The sequence below is a fragment of the Malurus melanocephalus genome, unplaced genomic scaffold (genome assembly GCF_030028575.1).
Source record: "Malurus melanocephalus ecotype Western Australia unplaced genomic scaffold, MMel_1.1 scaffold_68, whole genome shotgun sequence".
In the NCBI taxonomy this organism is placed as follows: Eukaryota; Metazoa; Chordata; class Aves; order Passeriformes; family Maluridae; genus Malurus; species Malurus melanocephalus.
In genome coordinates this window covers 1,068,678-1,087,269 of record NW_026623300.1, presented here as the reverse complement: position 1 = coordinate 1,087,269, position 18,592 = coordinate 1,068,678, and the positions used below count along the sequence as shown (strand labels likewise).

General features: G+C 38.7%; 1 protein-coding gene across 3 annotated transcripts in view; it reads right to left on the bottom strand.

Moving 5' to 3' along the window:
• Window positions 1–18,592, bottom strand: part of PDLIM5 (PDZ and LIM domain 5) — a 121,433-nt gene that overhangs the window by 71,879 nt on the left and 30,962 nt on the right. For all 3 annotated transcript variants that reach the window (XM_057366579.1, XM_057366577.1, XM_057366578.1), the window contains exon 3: window positions 8,197–8,348. In XM_057366579.1, the coding sequence (XP_057222562.1) occupies window positions 8,197–8,348 (152 nt within the window). The remainder of the gene's footprint in view (window positions 1–8,196; window positions 8,349–18,592) is intronic.

The following is an 18,592-nucleotide window of genomic DNA, read 5'->3' as shown; positions in this document are numbered from 1 at the left end:
TTTGTGAAGAGAAGAGATAATGGAAAGTAAAAAGAGCGTGGATTGAATTTACAAGGACACAACAGTTCCTAAAAATGGTGGTGTAGCCTAAAGTACCTGGCATATAATTACCACAGAAAGGTTGACTTAACATTGCACTGCCAGTGGAMACTGCTTTCCCCTTGTGTAAGAACTTGGCACTTGTACCTCTTAAACAGAAGCTTTATTGTACGTCACAGAAATACTCATAGTCAGCAAAATTAATTCCTATGGTTTTCAAGAGATTTTTTAGACTTCCATWATGAAGGCTAGCTTAGTTGTATTCCTGCATTCTTAAAATACATATATTTTATGTTTGGAAAATAAATTCTACCTACTACTTAAAAGCATCTATGGTACTAAAGATCTTTTCAATGTGGGGGTGTTTGAGCACATATCTCATGTTCTGCTTCCACCCTTGCACAGCAATGAAAAGGCTTTTTAACACACAGAATATAAACCAACTTAAAGCAARACTAACTTAAGGAGTTTGTAACATGGAAAATGCTGCTAAATAACAGTCAGACTTCTAGTACACTAGTCACCATCTCACTCAACCTAGATGTTTTCTGTATTAAATTTCAGTTTGCAAATGTCACTTTTTGCTTACAGCAAGAGCATTTGATCTGAACAATGTGGAGTTCATTAAGCAATTCCCTGCTGCCCTTAAATATACTCCTCAACTCAGTTTTTTTTGAATTTTGCAAGACAGGAGAGAGCTATYTGTGTTTCATAAAGTTATTCTAAACCACAAACCGTCATTTATCATTATCATGTCTTTTCTCCACTAGGCAGAGCACAGCAAACCAGTCCTCATCTCACATACTGAGGCACACCGTCCATCTAGCACATGCCAAGATAAAGTACGATTATCTAATTTTCAGATACTTCCTACTGAATTAGGCCAGTTCAGGTAAAATATAGGTGAATAAACCTTCACTGTTCCTGTCTTCACAGGCAGAAATAAATTGTGTCAGATCTGAACTAGAATACYAATTTTACTTTAGTTTTACAATAGAATGAAAATAGGCTTCTAAACTACTGTACATCTAAATATCAAGCCAAAGCTATTACCTTTCTAATGATCTRCTTGTGTAAAGCCACTTTTAAAACTCTTTTTTGCACTGCGTTTTTTTGCTTTAACAATTTAATCTGTTTTCTAAAAGCATCATTTCATCAATACATCARAGTGGTTAAATCCCTACAGCAGAACTGCAACAGAAGGCAAGTGTTTTCATACTGATCTTAAATATAGGAAATAAAGAATGCAGTCCATATAATATCCACACATGCTAAGCATTTATTTTTTGGCTGATCCAAACATATCTGAAAGATACGTATGGTTCTGGGCTTCACAACAAACATCTATTTGGTCAGCAAAAGTAATTAAAAAAAAATCCCAAACCAATTTTACGTCCCTGTCTGAAAACAAGCAATATTTTAAAGAAATAAACTAAGAGTCAAATTTAGAATTACTTTTTGCTCTATTTGTCAGATGTCTGTGCTATGCAACAATCTGYACAAAGCAATGGCACAGATGTTTCTCACTGGGTAAGGCAAAAAAGCAAGATAACCAATCAAAGCACTATAGTTACCACTTGGTCCATTGCACACAGATGGGAACTTCTAGGATCCAAAACTTTCCTCCCTCCATTTTCATGAGGGACTTTCAGGTGCAAACCTCCACCACAAGCATTACCCTTCAAAGAGTGGTGCTCCAACTTAACCCAGCTCCTTATCAGAAGCATCTAAGCTACTTTCTCAAACAGCCTCTCACCTGACCAACCCTTATTCCATCAAGGACTTGGACTGTTAGAGGGTAGGAATTCGAAAATTTATCCCAAATTGAACTTATGTCTCCCAGCTTGTGAGAGACAATTACTTGATGATGGCCTCCTCATTTTCATACAAAAGAAGTTTTAAATATCCTCCTAATGTGACTGCTCCTGGTTCAACCCACTATGATATAGTATGTAGACCAAACCGCAAAACCATAATGGTAAAATCACTGTCACTCAGAAGTCTTATTTTGCATTTCCCTGGAGGCAAACAAACTAAAAATAAAAGAAAAAGAAAACCAAAAAATCCAAAAACCTCAACACATTCAATTTTTCTTCTTCAACCTCCCTTTGCTTGRTTTTCTTTGCTCTTATTTTTAAGTTCCTGAGGTGATATTAACCATGTGGGGGGCAAAGGAGAATGTGGCTGAAGTTTGAAGTGAAAAATCTTTAATGCTGAAGGAAATACTTTGATGTTCAGTAAATAACAATCTGCCTTTGGCACTTGCCATTGTCCACTATCTATGTTTACAACTATATTTATATTCCTATGCTACAGGCTGTGTCAACCTCAAGAACCTGCCCAGTCATTACAAATCTTTTCCAGCTCWAAAGATTCCCAGGAAAACCCTAAGGTACACARTGTGAGGAAGGCTGCTGTCTCTGTTGCTTAGCTCGCCCTCAGTCCCACCCATTTTCCTGGCAGATGGGCAGGTATCACCCTGTAAAAGTCACTGAACTCTTTTTTTTTCACCCTGCAACCTTCCATTTTCAGCCCCGCAACTCTCCTTTGAACTCCCAGGCAAGCCTTTAGTTTGCTGGATTCACTCAGCTGCAGCTTGTTTTGTGGTTCATCTAATTGCTACCTGACGAGCAGCAAAATGCTACGTGCAACGAGGTTCTGAATTTCAGCTGGAAGCAAGAACGGTGCCCTTCCATTCGTTTAGTGTGTGGGCAGGCTTTCCAAAGGCATGGCTTAGCTAGCTAAACCTCTTCAGCTCCTAAATTAGGARCAATTTTCTCTTTCTTCCCTTGTTTCTTCCAATAAAAGTGCATGGACTTATACAACAACTTTTGCATGCAAAAAAAAAAAAACCTTCCAGCATCATTCATTAGCTTTGAATTCTTTGGACAATGTTTTAACCCAATACCACTTCATTTCAGAGCGAGGTAAAACAGGAGGAGTTAAGATTGCAATGTTGCAATGCACAGCACAAAAAGTCCCTGGTCAATAYCAGGAAGTTCTCCAGAACTGTTTGAAGTCTCACAGGGCTATGTGGGGCTCCACTRAGTCACTTACCTGGAACAGCAGCCACCTCAAAGCTTAGTGACATGGCGAAACAAGAGAAGGGAATGTCTGTTTGGGAAGCATTGTTTTTCACCTCGCTTATTTTCAGGCATAATTACTGAAAAGTAGCATTAATGATTGAAAGTAACAAACTACCAATGGRGAAGAAGTTGCCAAACATTTTGAATAGCCTTAGAACTACCACTATACAGTTTCTTTATATATTCCTAGCCATACAACCTCAACTGAGTTCTATAAATTCTCTGTGTCTCAACACTCTCAGTTAAAAAGAAATAATTTCTTTTTAATCTTCTTAATCATCCAGAACCTAGTTTTGACATCCCTGAAAGAAGTTATTTAAGAATCAGTATTACAAAAGGAATTACAACAAAAAAAAAAAGTTTTCAGATTTTAAAAAAATTACTCAGAAGCTGTGGTGTCTGTCAACCAATTATTGTATCTGTTCAACCAGAATGGGAAAATCAAGCTTCTACTCTGATAAAAAAGCAAATCAGTGAAGAACAAAACTAAAGTCAAAATATCAGTGCAGGGGAAATGATGACTAAAGCTGGGAGAAAAGTAAGACTTCAGCATGCATTCTTACCATAGTTTTCTTAAAGCTCATCCATATATGGTTTAGGGAAACAAAATATCCATCCAAGGAACCCATGACTCATAAAACTGAGACATGAGTTTTAACCATCATCTAAAGTGAAGTCTGAATTAAATAAAAAATACTGAGAGGAAAGTATAGTGAGCTAGTCTTACTGCTGAAAACCCTTTCCAAGTAGGTTAACTTGAAAAAACTACCTTAGAAAATAGAATTTAAATGATCCATAACGTTTTTTTTCCAGTTACCCCATCACAAATCATGAGAWTTTCATCTGTTCTTAAGCTAAAAGAATAGGTTTCATGTTTCCTGAAAGAAAAACGAAAAATATAAGGGAAGGCAATATGGTAAGGATTCATAGTCAGGTAGCAGGTAAAACAAATTTCACGGCCTTTGAGTTTACCTGCTAGAGAACCCAGCCTTATGGCTCATCTGAATTTTGTCTSTGAGCCCTGTAGGACATCAAAAATACCCAGCAGGCCTTAGCCCTTGCCCTCTGATGATTGGGCAACCCTATGCTTCAAAAAGGTTTAGGGAAAAAAAACCCATCAAATCTACCCAAACCCATGGCCATCACTGAAATTCATCTATTGCTTTTTAACAGTCATGTTTCTCCACTGAACATCTGGAATCAGAACCGCAGAAGGTGCTCACTGCATCCAAAAAGAGTTTTTCACACAAAAAGCACTGCAATATAACAATAAAGGAGTAAACAACCTGGAGAATCCTCCTTTCACTTCCCAAGCCAAGCAATCTCAATGACTTTAATCCTAAATTACTAAATTCACAGACAGTGAAAAAAATTCCTTTACAGATCATACTACACCTGTGCAGACATTTTACTAAATGGAGAGGTAAATAAATTCKGTGTCATTATAAGATAAACAAACCCAAAAATATTCTATCTTTTCTGTTTTACTTTTATCCCTGTTTTGCTGACACTTTTCCCAGAAGTTTCACGGGTATCATGACCTCATGCATCTGTAGAAATTCACAATTCTTTATCTTTCTCACTCCCAAAGAATCATTAAGGGAAATGTCTGGAGAAACAGTCCCCAAAAATAATATTTTAAAAATAGGTTGTGGCTTTTAGTTGCTCAGCAACTTAGAGATTTATTTATAAAAGTCCATGCTAAGTTACTGGACTTGAAAATATATTCAGCAAGCATCTGGTTTCCATCTGTCCTCATGGGAAACTGGAATGGKTTTAGATGAAAATAAAATATTGGGGTGTAAAAGAACAAGGTCTCAGGGAGGGATGAATAGAAACAAATATTGGAGCGGGGGGGAAATCTATCAAGAAGCTAAAATCACATGTTACAAAATGAAGAAAAACATACTCCATATTTTTGAGTCATGTAATATGAAAAATGAGCAAATAGCATGCATACACTCAAATTTCATTTCACAATTWAAAAAAATATAACTTTAATATTAAACAGTGAGATGTATTTACAGCACTCATTGATTTCAAAGACATACACCTGAAAATACATGGCAACATATGCAAATTTTATCACCTACTACTGCACACAGGGCTGGCAAGCACAATTTTGTCCATTTGTATCTGAGCATTCTCTAAGCAAAGTGGCTTACAATTGTGTCAGCTGCACCTTCAGTTCCTTCCTAGGGCACACAGCAATTCCATATTTTAAAAACCAAGCTGCRTATTGCCTTACACGGAACAAAGAGAAGTTTTTATTTGCCCTTCAAATATTTTGCCAACATTCAATTACACGTTACAAAACATCTAAACTGGTTTTCCACAAGGGGTGCATGCATATTTGCCTACATGAGTAGACTGCTTTAAACCTGTCAGTAAAATTTTTGAGGGTAATACTTTAAATATCCCTTCCAGCCTCCCTGGCAAGCTACTTCTTGCCCCTTTTTTGGTTTGTTTGTTTGTTTGTTTTTTTAATTTTGGTTTTTTGGGGGTTTTTTTTGGCTTTGTACATGAAGAAGAAAGGAAGCCAAGTGAATACATTAACTATCAAGTTAAAATATTTATAATAAGGAATCTGATAATAAAAAAATTCCTGTCTTCCCTTTGCCATGTAGACCAGAGAAGTTTCCTCTGTARCTTTAAAAGGCAAGGTGCTGCCATGCCCTGACCACTGTGCAAACCGGGATGCTGGAGTACATCCTCAAAGTAACACCACCAACCATCTAATGACTGTTTTACTTTAAGAACTGATTACTCTTTCAAGACTAGCCTGAACATCCTTGCACTGTTCAGCTTGATAGTTCAAACTATCAGCAGACTGTGTGAAAGTAGATAAAATCTCAGAAGTGCAAAAACAAAAGATAAATAAAAGCAGTAATAGAAAACAAAATGTCTTCAATTTTCCTGTTTTATGGCACCACCCCATATTTTGATGGCCAGCTTTGCTTCACATTGACAGTATCTCCTTAATCTTCCATGTGAACTGTAACAGCATGAAATATTTTATTTATTTTTGTTTCATTTTGGGAGAAGAGACAGGAACAGAAGAATGTAATCATGGGGAACACTCAATATTAAAATGGCTTATCTTGCCACCTTGTTTATAYTCTGAAGTTCCCTTCCCATGGGCAGCCAGCATCTTCAGTTGGCATGAGTCTAATTCCAAGAAGCATCTTCTTGTAGGCTATAAAGAGCARATAAACTACCAAAACAGATCTGTTAAACAGCAGAGCAAAGAAGTTTTCACAGGCAGAGGAGCCAGGAGAACACTGTCTACATCTTTGGGATCCAGACAAGATTTAGAACAGCTGATACCGTGGGACTGCAAAGCAGCAGAGCCACAAGACAGGACATCTGTGCCACCCCAGGATGCCAGGACCAAGGCTATTCCTTTGATCTCTGTTTGATCCTGACTTAGTCTTCAGCTGTCAGGTAGCCAACARTGGTGAGTCAAATGCTACAGTAGGCAGGATGGATGAGAACAGGAGGGGATCAGGCTAACTCATGATTAATTTGATTTTCAAACCACTCATCCCCGTACCCAACCAGAAGCAGCCTCAGACAAGCTGTTACCTGACTGGGACACACCTGCCATGACTTTCCTATCTCTGATATCAGCCCTGCCCATTCAATTAGGGTGACAGGAGAAAGTGGGCCAACCCAGCCTCCTGCTGGAGTGACTCAGTGGGTCCTGGAAAGGGCATTTCTAAGCAACGTGCTGGTCTCCTTGGGAGTCAGAAAAGCAAATGACACACTAGATACAACATGTAGTTCTTTTAATGAGCTGCTAYAATGCCTCTCTTTCATCAAGAAACTTTTAATGCCACCTTTACAAGTTTCACTSAGGGAGGTGCCYTAGGCATGAACCASACCACAAGTTACTCCTTTTCCTGAGATTGAGCAAAGGGAATCCCTTATTCAGGGTAGCTAAGGACCAATGCACAGGACAACAGGAAAAACAAGAAACAACAAGCAGGACTGAACTGCAGCCTCTTACAGAAGAAAGCACTCACACAACCATTCAAATACATGCCACTGTGGGCAGAGAACAAGCACCAACACCCTGGATGTTTGTCAGATCTGCAACCACATCATCTCTTTTATTCTAATACTGATGAACTCTCWAASAGACACAGTCCTTYCATTAAGGGCAGAATAATTTGCCAYAAAATCMACCTGTSCTCATCAAAGAATTTTGCACTGCTGAAGGCAAGCAATCATGGCATACAACTCCTGTTGTTTTATTTGAAAACAAAAAAATATGTTTTTCCCTATGTGATGGATTCAGAGGCCAATCTCCTCCAAGATGTTCAATCACATCATTTAATCAAAATAGCAATCTTGCAACAAAAAAAAAAAAACAATATTTAGCCCTAGGAGACTTTTGAGAGCTTCAAGGAATTTATTCCTTGTGCYGCTGCTCTTTCTGCTTCAGGTCCAATAACCCATATGTGAGCATCCTGCTCCCTTCTTGCAACAACTCCCAAAGCATAGCCCCAGACTACATCAGAGGTATGCTGGGATTCAATAAACTCTCTGAGACTGGACCAAGCTGTAGCCTCATAGCAGGCCCTTCAGTTTAGCAGAGAGGCTGCTACTTTGTGACACAGTGGTATCACTCTGGGAAACATTGACCAGACACTGAGCTGAAGTGTTTTCATCCATTTACTTCAAGGCTTAAGTATTTACATCCATTATTCTGATAGCCAATAAAAATGGTGCTGTAGGACTTGACCAAAAAAAAAATCGTATCGCCCAGGAAAAACAAAAAAGAATAAGACCTGTTTTTAAACAAATTAATTAAACAAAACTGAAGCTGAAGAGGAAATGGAATAAGTAACTAAGGTTGRAAAAAGTATTTGTCAAATCACATAATTAACATCTAATAAGTTTTCTAAAATGCTATAAATCAAGACARATTGCAGGCTATGGCAGCATATCTTTCAATCATTGTCATTTAACTCCATGCACTTTGCCAAACCACTTACATGTTTTTATCCTCCAAACAACTGTTAGGATGATGATCAATTCTCTTTAAATAAAGAAAAAGGCATCTCACCTTTGCAGAGTCATGTTCAAATTGCCTGTACATGCCTTGATCTTGTTTTGTGCTTCTAGATGAGTCATTCCATCCGTGCTTATCCCATCAATGGTGAGAACCACATCACCAATCCCCACGTGTGCTTGGGCTGCTTTGCCACCGTCATTAAGCTGGAAACATCAAAAGAATGCTAAATTAGAAACTTGGATGGTTTATGTTTATTTTGAAAASAAAATCACAGTATTATATTCATAGTGTTGTATCATAGAAAGAAAAAAGTATTTTTTCTCCTTTGTGAGTCCTGTGAAAATTGCTGCAATACTAATAGGTACTCATTCTTATTTCACTTTAATGACAGAAAAGTATTGCATATTATTGCCTGTTTTTCAAAATCAAACTCCACTTCTRCTTTACTGGCTGGAAGCTATGGACATTTGCAAAGAGACACAAGCAAGGACGGGCACTCACAGTTTCCCACACTCCAGGTTCCAGCCACCTTTCTCTTCATACATGACATTTTTCTCACAAGAGGAGAGAGAAAGGCTGTAAACCAGCTTTTTCTGTTCAAGATTTTCTGCTTTAAAATATTTTCAAAGTTCATTCATTTTTCAGTAACTGGTCGCGTGCATGGAAGACTCCATAATAGCGAAGCTAACTTTTCCCCAGATGCAGCTACTATAAAGTCAAAAGTTCACCATCACAGACAGACCGGTTGTAGGACATTGTTTTGCCTTTCTCTCAGTAGGTTTACAAGCCCCAGTGACCTGCTRTATATTCATATCAGAATAATAAAGGCCTCTTGAGCAGTCTGACTCTTTGATCAAGGTCACTGCCAAAGTTCACCTCAACTGCCTTTGGTTAACTTGACTGTTACAGTCTTGTAACAGAAGCCTTTGTAAAGTTGACATTACTGGCCCCAACTGAACAATAAATTAATCTTTTCATCTGATGCCGCTGAATTTCAACTACCTTCACTCCCAAGAACAGAAATAAAGCAATACAGCRTAAGATCTATGCACCGATTTATGTCCCTGGTTCTCAGTCTGCGAATCATTTTATAGCTGGCTGCAAAGAGCATTCGTGGATGGTGCAAATTCCCTCTTTGTTTCCAGATGTATTTCCTATCTCAGAGCAGARATGCTGTAGCTGCTGGTGCTGTGCAAGCAAAATCTCACAACTCTGTCCTTTGCAAGCATGAGTCAGCTCCTTGAAGAAATCACKGTTTTTAGGGAAGTGCTGCAAACAGCAGAACTACTTCATWTYCAAAAGTGGAATTCACSTTGACCCACAATGGTGCTATAGCAMATGATTTGAGAGATGGTGGCRTCCAGCCTGGAGAAAAGGAGGGTCAGGAGAAACCTTATCACTCTCTACATCTCTCTGCCTGAAAAGAGGCTGGTGTAGTGAGAGGGGTCAGTCTYTTCTCCCAGGTAACAAGTGACAGSATGAGAGCAAATGGTCTCAAGTTGTACTAGAGGAGGTTTAATTTGGACACTAGGAAAAGCTTCTTCATGGAAAGCATTATCAAGCACTGGAACAGGCTTTCCCAGGGAAAYGGTGGAATCACCATCCCTAAAAGTGCTCCAAAAATGTGTGGATAAGGCACCTGAGGACATATTTTAATGCTGAACATGGTGGTGGTGCTACCTTGACTGTTGAACRTGGTGACCCTTAGAGGTCTTTTCCAACGTTAACAATTCTCAAAAGTAGGCAGAAGGAAGGTTTTCATCTCCAYTGTTTTTTAACTGCCCCTGTTTTAATTCATGCAGTAGGAGCCAAGAAGCTTTGGTTCCTTGTTGCTGCTTTACAAAGAAAAGCCACCGGTATCCACATTGTTCACTTCAACAGRAGCAAGGTTAGGTCTTGAAAACTCCCTGTGATAAAGAGGTAATAATRCATTAAATATCAGGGGCTCAGTCTTTGCACTTGTGTATGAACAATCACTTGAAGGTAAACCTGTGGAAAAGTGTCCTATCAGCCTACTTGATATGGATAAGACTTTCCTAAAATTCAAGAGTCTGTAATACACAACAGCTGTTACATGTCTTGTGTGGCATGAAGACAAATACTGTGAGAAAAAAATATTGTGTAATGCTGAAAGACATAGGCAAATGCAAACCTCCAAAAACTTCCAAAAACCTCGAAAAACCTCAAAAAAACCTCAAAAAAAGTCCAACTCCATTTAAAAACACATAGAATAAATCCAAGAAATTTCACATTCAGGGGATCACAAGTGGCATTTTTCAACATCAGTTCCACATTTGCTGATTGCAATAGCAATCTTTAGCAGCTAAAAACAACAGACAAAATTTTCAATGAAATCAGAAAAATCCTTCTGTTTGTTGTTAACCTGAGAAAGGAGAGGCCACAGATACAGGAAGACTTTCAWCTCTCCAGACTCAAAAGAGCAGCCAGTCCCTCAGCATTATGAGTCAACATAGCAATTTTATCCAGAGCTGAAACCAGAGGGTGCTAACAAGGAAAAGTTGACAAAGACCCATTCAAGGAAGTAAAGTAAGAGACAAAGGAAAAAGGAGACACCCTGATTTCAAAAAACCAATTTCACTTGCTAAAGTCATAAGAATTTCAATTTGCATAGTGGACCTGTTTACAAAAGGTTTCAACAAAAAAAGCCAAAATTCCTCCCAAGTTGGATGTTCATACCCAGATAGTGAGCTAAGAGACCTTATTACTATAAAATGCCAATCAGGGAAGCCCACAAGCATATAGAAAGCTATGACCAATTTAGCTATTTATAGGAAAGCTCCTCAAACCTTTGGGTGAGGGGTGGAACCTGCCATAAACAGATCCCTAAACCGATATGTTATAGCATGCTGACATTTGCCAGCAAGGTCTGGAAAAGGGAAAAGAACGTAAGGGTGCTAAAAGCTAAAGGTCAAATGGATCACTGTGCTTTGTGATTGGACTCCCCAAGAGAATAAAATTTAGCTTTCTCAGAACACGTGCAAATGTACATGGTGCTGACATGTTGCAATTTGTGATGAAAAAAGCAAAAAGCAACCTACACACAATTCAGAACTAAGACTTCTTTCTAAAGCAGGCTTCAGGGTAACTATTTTCACGGAGGAGTGGGAGGCCTTACCATACACAGAAGTGTAAATGAAAACAAACTTATTAATTAAAAAAAAAAAAAAAAAAAAAAAAAAAAAAAAAAAAAANAAAAAAAAAAAAAAAAAAAAAAAAAAAAAAAAAAAAAAAAAAAAAAAAAAAAAAAAAAAAAAAAGCCAAATATTTTTGTTTGATTCTGGTGGTCAACAACCCACAAACTACCATCTGACTTTCAAGAGGTCATTCTTGAGCTGTTGCCAACGGGGGATGAAACTATTTGCAAGCACACGTGGGAGACAGCTGTAAAATAATTTCATCAAAACCCCAGAATGAAAATTCCTTAAAGATATGGCAGCAAATTGCACCTTGGAGATGAGGAAAAGCACAAATATGTCCCAAGAATTGCAAYGGGCCCTGTTGTATAGACAGAGAATTGAATAGGCCTTACAGGTGAGTGAGACATACCCAAGCAAATTACTGGACAAGAATGTGAAGCACTGCATATCAGAGGGATGCCAGAGCAGTAATCTCCTTATCTTGACACAGTGGGTAAGACTTCTAAGTAACACCTACTGATTCTGAAGAAGAGATCTGACTAAGCAGGAGAGGTGAGGTTGATACTTCTAGGAAATCTCAGCCAGAGCGTGAGTATTCCCTGAAAGTACCTGWCAGAAACCTTGGCTTGTGAGGCACCTATACTGAAGTGAGATTGAAGCTACGAGAGCAATTTTACCACAGGTGCAGGACAATATTACCACAAGTATATAAAAATAAACATCTACACTGAACACCACAGGAGGAATTTGAACTTTTGAAATAAGTAAGAATCTTTTTCAGACTGCAGACCCTGAGAACCTGAGTTTTGACATTTCTTAGATGCTGTAACGGTGCATTACCATTACAAGCAATAAATTTGTACACATGCTCAAGGTTACATATGCCAAAGTGTGTACATATTTGAACCAAAGCAGCATATATATTCAACACAGAACCAAGAGAGGCAGCCCATATTTCTTGTCACAATTGTAATCAACTCATTTAATTTTTTTTCACCTAGATTTCAAAAAATTCAACAAATATAGAAAACATAAATACCATTTGAAGTTCTTATATATTAACTACATATTTATCTCATTGCTACTTTGTTAACACTTTATTTTTTTGTCCTGCACAAGTGATTTTGTTCTTACAGTACAAATTTAACCTTATCTTAGTAACATTATCCTGCATCAGTCACCCATAAAGTACAGAATTACCTGCGAAAAAAGGATATGCTTAGAACATATCTTTATTAAATGTGCCTGTGTCACCATATGGAATCAATACACAACAGGATGTACACAGAGAAGAGTATAGCAATAAAATTACAAAACTGGCTATCTAATAATCCAAATAATCTCTAAGCACCACAAATATTCTCCAAATCCTTGATGGATCTGTTTTAATTCTGTATWTCTAGTATGAGGCAGGTTTTTAAAGTCAATCATGAATTAGAGCTACAAAAAAAACCAGACTTTTTTTCCCTTGATGCTGCACCACAGACTTGAAAGCTACAAAACTGCCAAACCAGGAATGCTTCCTCCTACTTAATTCCACGTCTCTGTACTCTGGAAAGCTCATTTGGAGACTGAAAGGGAGGCAAGCAGGGGAGACATTTCATGACCAGGCACCTGCTGAGGCCACTCACTCCTGCAGCCCCCCGCAGGAAACCTCTGCCCCTCAGMAGCAATCAGCTACACGGCTGAAAGCCAAAAACCAGCCTATGCCATCCAGAGAGGCTCAGGATGCTTTCTAACAAACGCAAGTAAAATCACCCATCTAATACTAGATGTCAGTTTTGTTTGGCAAAAAAGTGTTGAAAATTTTTTTTWAAACATTTGTTGTTCTTGTGGTTTTTAACATCAGAATTCCAAACCCACAAATATTGTCCAAAAACACTTTTTAAATAGATAAAGAGCGAAAGTAAAGCAGTTCTTGAATCCAGGATGAACTTCAAAAGCGAGTTATAAAAAGTCATCTCAGTGTAATTCTACAAATCGGATTTTGAAATACAAACAGCCCAAAATACCCTGGAATACAACTGTTTCACGGAACTAAATTTTAGCCAGTGCACTACTTTGTTTTGCAATAGCCAGCAGCTTTTTTACTTTTACTCTTAAGCTTTAATTCGTTATTTTGAAAGAGTCTTTCCAGGAAAATTGCATGTGTGCACACACGTGCATCTACTTCTGAATCAATGTAATTTGCAGCCCAATTAATTTCTATTTAACACATAACCACCTATTTTTTCCTCACACGACTAAGAAGAAAACTTGACAAGCAACTCTTCTTTGAGCCGTCATTATTTTGCTTTTATTCAGCAATAACTGAATCACTTAAATTGCAGTTACTCATAGGACAAAGGTCTATTTGATTAGAGATGGAAGCTGCCTTTCATGTTTTCCAAACTGTTTGCCTTGAATCAATCCTATCTGCAACACACATCGCAGTATATCACAACTTTCTCAAAGAAACTATTTTGTACTCTGACAGTAAAAAATGTTCCCCCACTGCACAAACATCCTTCAATGTCATCTGTAACTTTCTCTGAGAATGTAACTCATTGATCCTAATTTAAAACTCCCTGGGCTAGCTGACATCTCTCCAGCTTGATTTTTACCCCTMGAGTATTTGATCCACAGCTGGCTGTAGCAATTCAGTTTAAAGTCATGAATAATCAAAGCAGAAGGCAACCAGACAATGATCTTTGTATCAGTCGCTCATGCTTCTCTTTCAATCTACATTCTTCCCTATGCTAAGGTATTTTTTTAAAAGTAAAAAGCCAGAACTGAACATTCTCATTTAGAGAAAGAACATTACAAAATAACTTTGCAGAATCACAAAATAAGCAAAAGGGCAAACTCTCTTTTATCAAATAATGTCCTGCCTTTTCAAACCACAGGGCTTTTATCTCCTTGCTACAACACACTTTATGCTAATATTTACACTCATTACCTGTTACTACTTTGCTTATCCCTAGCCTCGTTTCACCTGACCAAAGAATCACCTTGCATCAATAATGAGCATTTTAACAGCAACCTCACAAACATATACAGAGCTCAAAGTAAACTAAAAATGCCCCTTTGGTGAATTAATGAAAGAGAAGAACAGAAGCTCACTCCAAAATACAAGAGGGGACACACTTAATGCTCTGTAGMAGCATCAACTCCATCACCCAAACTGCACATCTGACCTGACTCCTGCTCCCCCAGGACCTCACAACCCACAGAGGCAGCAGCATGGAACASTAAGGGCCAACACTGACCACCACAAGCACAAACAGGGTAACACTGTGTTCCAGCATGATATACCTAATGGGCTGGCTCACAAAAGCCCTTCCTCACCTGCTTCCCTGATGGGAAGGAAGCAAAAATTTACACTCCAGACTCCTGACAGGTTTGGGACACTTAAGGTCTAGCTTACCACTTCTGCATGAGAGACAAAAAAAAGAATGAGAGCACCTGCTCTTTGTGGCAAATAAGCTTCCTGTGCACTCAATGGAAACTGAGAGCTGTATCATATTCCTCACAGCCTTTACTACAGCAGTATTATTCGCATAGCCAACAGATTAGCCAACCAGCCTTGACAGTCGCTTCCAAATCAAGAACATACATGCCAGTTTTAAAGTCCAGATCAAATTTATACAGCTGAGTTATAAGAACTCTAATGCAGGGTTTGCTGTGGAAAGCGCGGACACAAGCAGCTATAAAAAGGGGTTATGAGGCAGTCCTGCAAATAAGCTAAAGCTTTTCCCCAAACAAAGCAAGGATCAAAGTTAGCTTAGGTCAAAAACCCTGTCTGATTACCACAGTACTTTGCTATGTATCACCACTAGGAAATCCTGCCCTCACCTCGCTCCATGTGGCTGTATTCCCACTTGCTAYATTTTCATTTCCCTTCTTTTTCCCCCCATAATTTTAAAGGTGTTTTCAGACTGATTATAAAGCTGTAACCTAAGGCATGCACAGCACAAGAGCCATTAAAGGATAATGTGCAAGGAAAAATGTGTAAGAGAAAGCGCCAACCATTCTTCTTGGTCTGGCTGCAGACCCCAAGAGCAGGTACCATCCCAGTCCTGGTGAGACAGCTGCCCTCACCCCCTGGCCTGTCCTCCCAGGTTCTCCAGCTCTGCTTCATCCCTTTCCCTTCACATGCAGCTCCAATGCTGTGATGCAGCATTGACTTGGCTGAAGCAGACCCAAACCAGCCCTTCGACTCATTACAGCCCACAGGAAAACAGGGAGAGCCCACAGGCATCCATCCATTTTGCCAGCCATGAACCACAAAGCCATCTCTCACATTTCATTCTCAGTTCGAACAGCAGTAACCCCAACAACAACATATATTTTAACATGATGGAGCTCTGTATCCCTATAGTCCCACATTCAGAAATCATGTCAAACATGTCAACAGAGTTTTCCCTGTACGCAAGCATGGCTGAGCATGCCTGTGGGTTCAGATTCTAGGAAAAAGACAAATGGTTTCAACTCTCTCTTTTTGCCTTAACRTTTTTCTTTTACTGTACTACAACCTTGAACATTTATCTAATGCCTTCCACAAAAACAAAATAAGGCACTTTCAATGATGTGTTGCACACACACATCACTCACTCTATTCTCACATCACTAAATGTGGAGCTACACATCTACAGAGGAGCACGAGAGGACATTACTTAAAACAGGAAAGGCAGCACATAGCTTAAATTACTCTTACACATAATTGGGTTGATGCAGAAAAGGATCCCAAAATAYAAATCAGGTTCATGAAGCAGAGTAATGGCACAATGTACAGGCCTTTTGAGTATGTGCTCTTTTATTTTTCAATTACTTAACACCAAACAAATGAACTCCAATGCCAGTAGCAGCTTTCAGCTTCCCTCTCTTGCCCTAGAACAAGTTGTTAATAAACAGGAACAGTTTCCACATGCCAGTGCCAGAAGGATTATTAACCGGGGCCATCTCTCACTTGTCATGGCTTGACTGATCATGGTTTCCTTGCAGCTCTGCCCTTCCATGAGCAAGAACCTTTGCGAGCTCTCCTCCTTCCTTTACAACAATCCAACTGCTGCAGGATGTATGGAAGCAGAAACAATTTCAGAAAAGTGCCTTCAGCTTTAATTCTTGACAGAACGCCACCATGTCATAATTACTGCAAGTCCAGTAATTAGAAGGTACAATCCCTGTTTTTGACTTTGCTGGTGTGAAMAGGAAATAGCTAATTACACACACAGCAATAAATTCTGCTAGAATTAATGCATTTAACACGTAGCTTAAACATTTTATCCAGGTACTAGCATACAAGCTAAAATCTGGAAATACCAACTGGAATTCAAAGGATCATTAAAGCGAGTCAAAAGTCACATTCACATCAAGGAGGAATAGAGAAACTATTCCATTCCAAAGTGTAGCTTTATTGGCACGTAACAAGACTAAGCATCTGATCCTGCTTTTCCAAGCCACTAGAAGCATTCAGGAGAACAAAGACATGAAAAGATGGCCGCCAAGATGGGATGGGCAATACTCGTCAAAGAAGAAGATAAAACTAACATTCTGATTTGGAGAAGAAATAATGCCACAGTGCCAAAAAAAAAAAAACCAAGTTGTCCAAAGGACTAAGGCAAAACAATTCAGACATTGTGACTAAAATCATATTTGAAAGAAGAACATGGGCAATTCCAAAAACACATTTACTTCTGAAACATTTGGGTGACAGAAAACAATTTACAGTCATGTGCCAGAATGTCTGAAGATATTTAAAACCTTGCATTAGTAGCTTTCACTAAGCCTTCTCTCAAGGAGCTCAGATGTGTTCTCATGCTGCCAGCATGTCTTAAGAGCCCCATTTATTTTAACTGGCTGTCTTCTGTCTGATGATTACTCTTCTGTTTAGAGAGTTACAGAACTGATCCAGGTTCCTCTCTGGGAGACTACATGCCAGTGGGTAAAAAWTTTTGTCTACTTAATTTCTCAGAGAGACAGAAAAAGAAAATGGAATGAAAATGCAGTTCAAAACACAACACAAATTTTGTATGGCTGCTTTATCTTTGGGAACTGCAGATCTCACCTTCAGTAGGGGGTTGGTTGTTTTGGGTTTTGGGTGGTTTTTTTGACAGCCAACATAAATTAACTCCACAACTAAAGCACATGATTTCTTGGGACTGCTGAACAGGCAACACATTAGGAGCCACTTGATTTGTGCCAGAACAGAAGTTTCAAGCCTCTCTCATTTGAAGTAAACTGTTTGGAAAGTTACTTAGTAAGTTTTATTGCTGGGGCCTCCTGAACAAACCCAAAGCAAAGYGGTGTTAGTTTTCTCTAATGGAGTTTAAATATGAAGTGACAAAAGGGACTGAGCTCAGCTACTTCCAAAGAAATTCATTTCCATTCTGTAAACGCCAGACATATGACAATGTCCATAAAGCATAAAATGGTGTATGTCCTCCCTTCCCAGACAGCCTTATGTTTATTCCTTTAYAGATGATAAAATTAGTTCAACTAACTGAACATCCATCTCCTTTGTAATCTTAGTAGCCAAATATGTGTCATCTTGTTTTCATAAGGCTTTCATGGTCTATAATTTAGTTCTTCTTAATGGGATATACCTTTTCTGCATCAAATATGCAATCACCCCCTGCTTGCCAGAGCATCTAATTTAGAAATACAATTAGCAAAATACATTATACTGTATAATTTAAAGATAATTTCTTTTCAGTACCTCTCCCAAGACAAAGAGCCTTGCACACGGCAGCAGTGAGAAGGAAATGCAACTAATGAGGCAATTCTACACATAAAAGCAAAGCAGAGAATTAAGTGGGGAGCATGAAACCAAAACTTGATCTGACAAAAAAATAACAGCCACTGGCAAGAAAATGCTACTACAAATGGAATCCCTCATGATACACTAGCCATTGTTTCTCTTTCCCCTGTCCAGAAACCAGGCATGCATAAACATGCAGAGAACAACCTACTTGCTTCAAAGAACTGAGATAATGTCAAGTTGCACCTTATAAGTAAGGAGAAAACAGAGGCAAGTTCAGACACTGTGAGAATTGGTTACTGGCACAAATCATCTGTCCAGGGAGCACAACTCACCTGAATGACATTCTGAAGTGTCACTCTGCAAAAACTGCACAAGTCCATTTTCAAGGTGAAACCCAAGCCCATCAATAAGAGCCACCACACCCACACCCCACATAACATTTTGACACAAAACCCAAGCCCATCAATAAGAGCCACCACACCCACACCCCACATAACATTTTGACACACTTGGGAGTCACATATGAGAAAAGAAAAAAAAAAAAAAA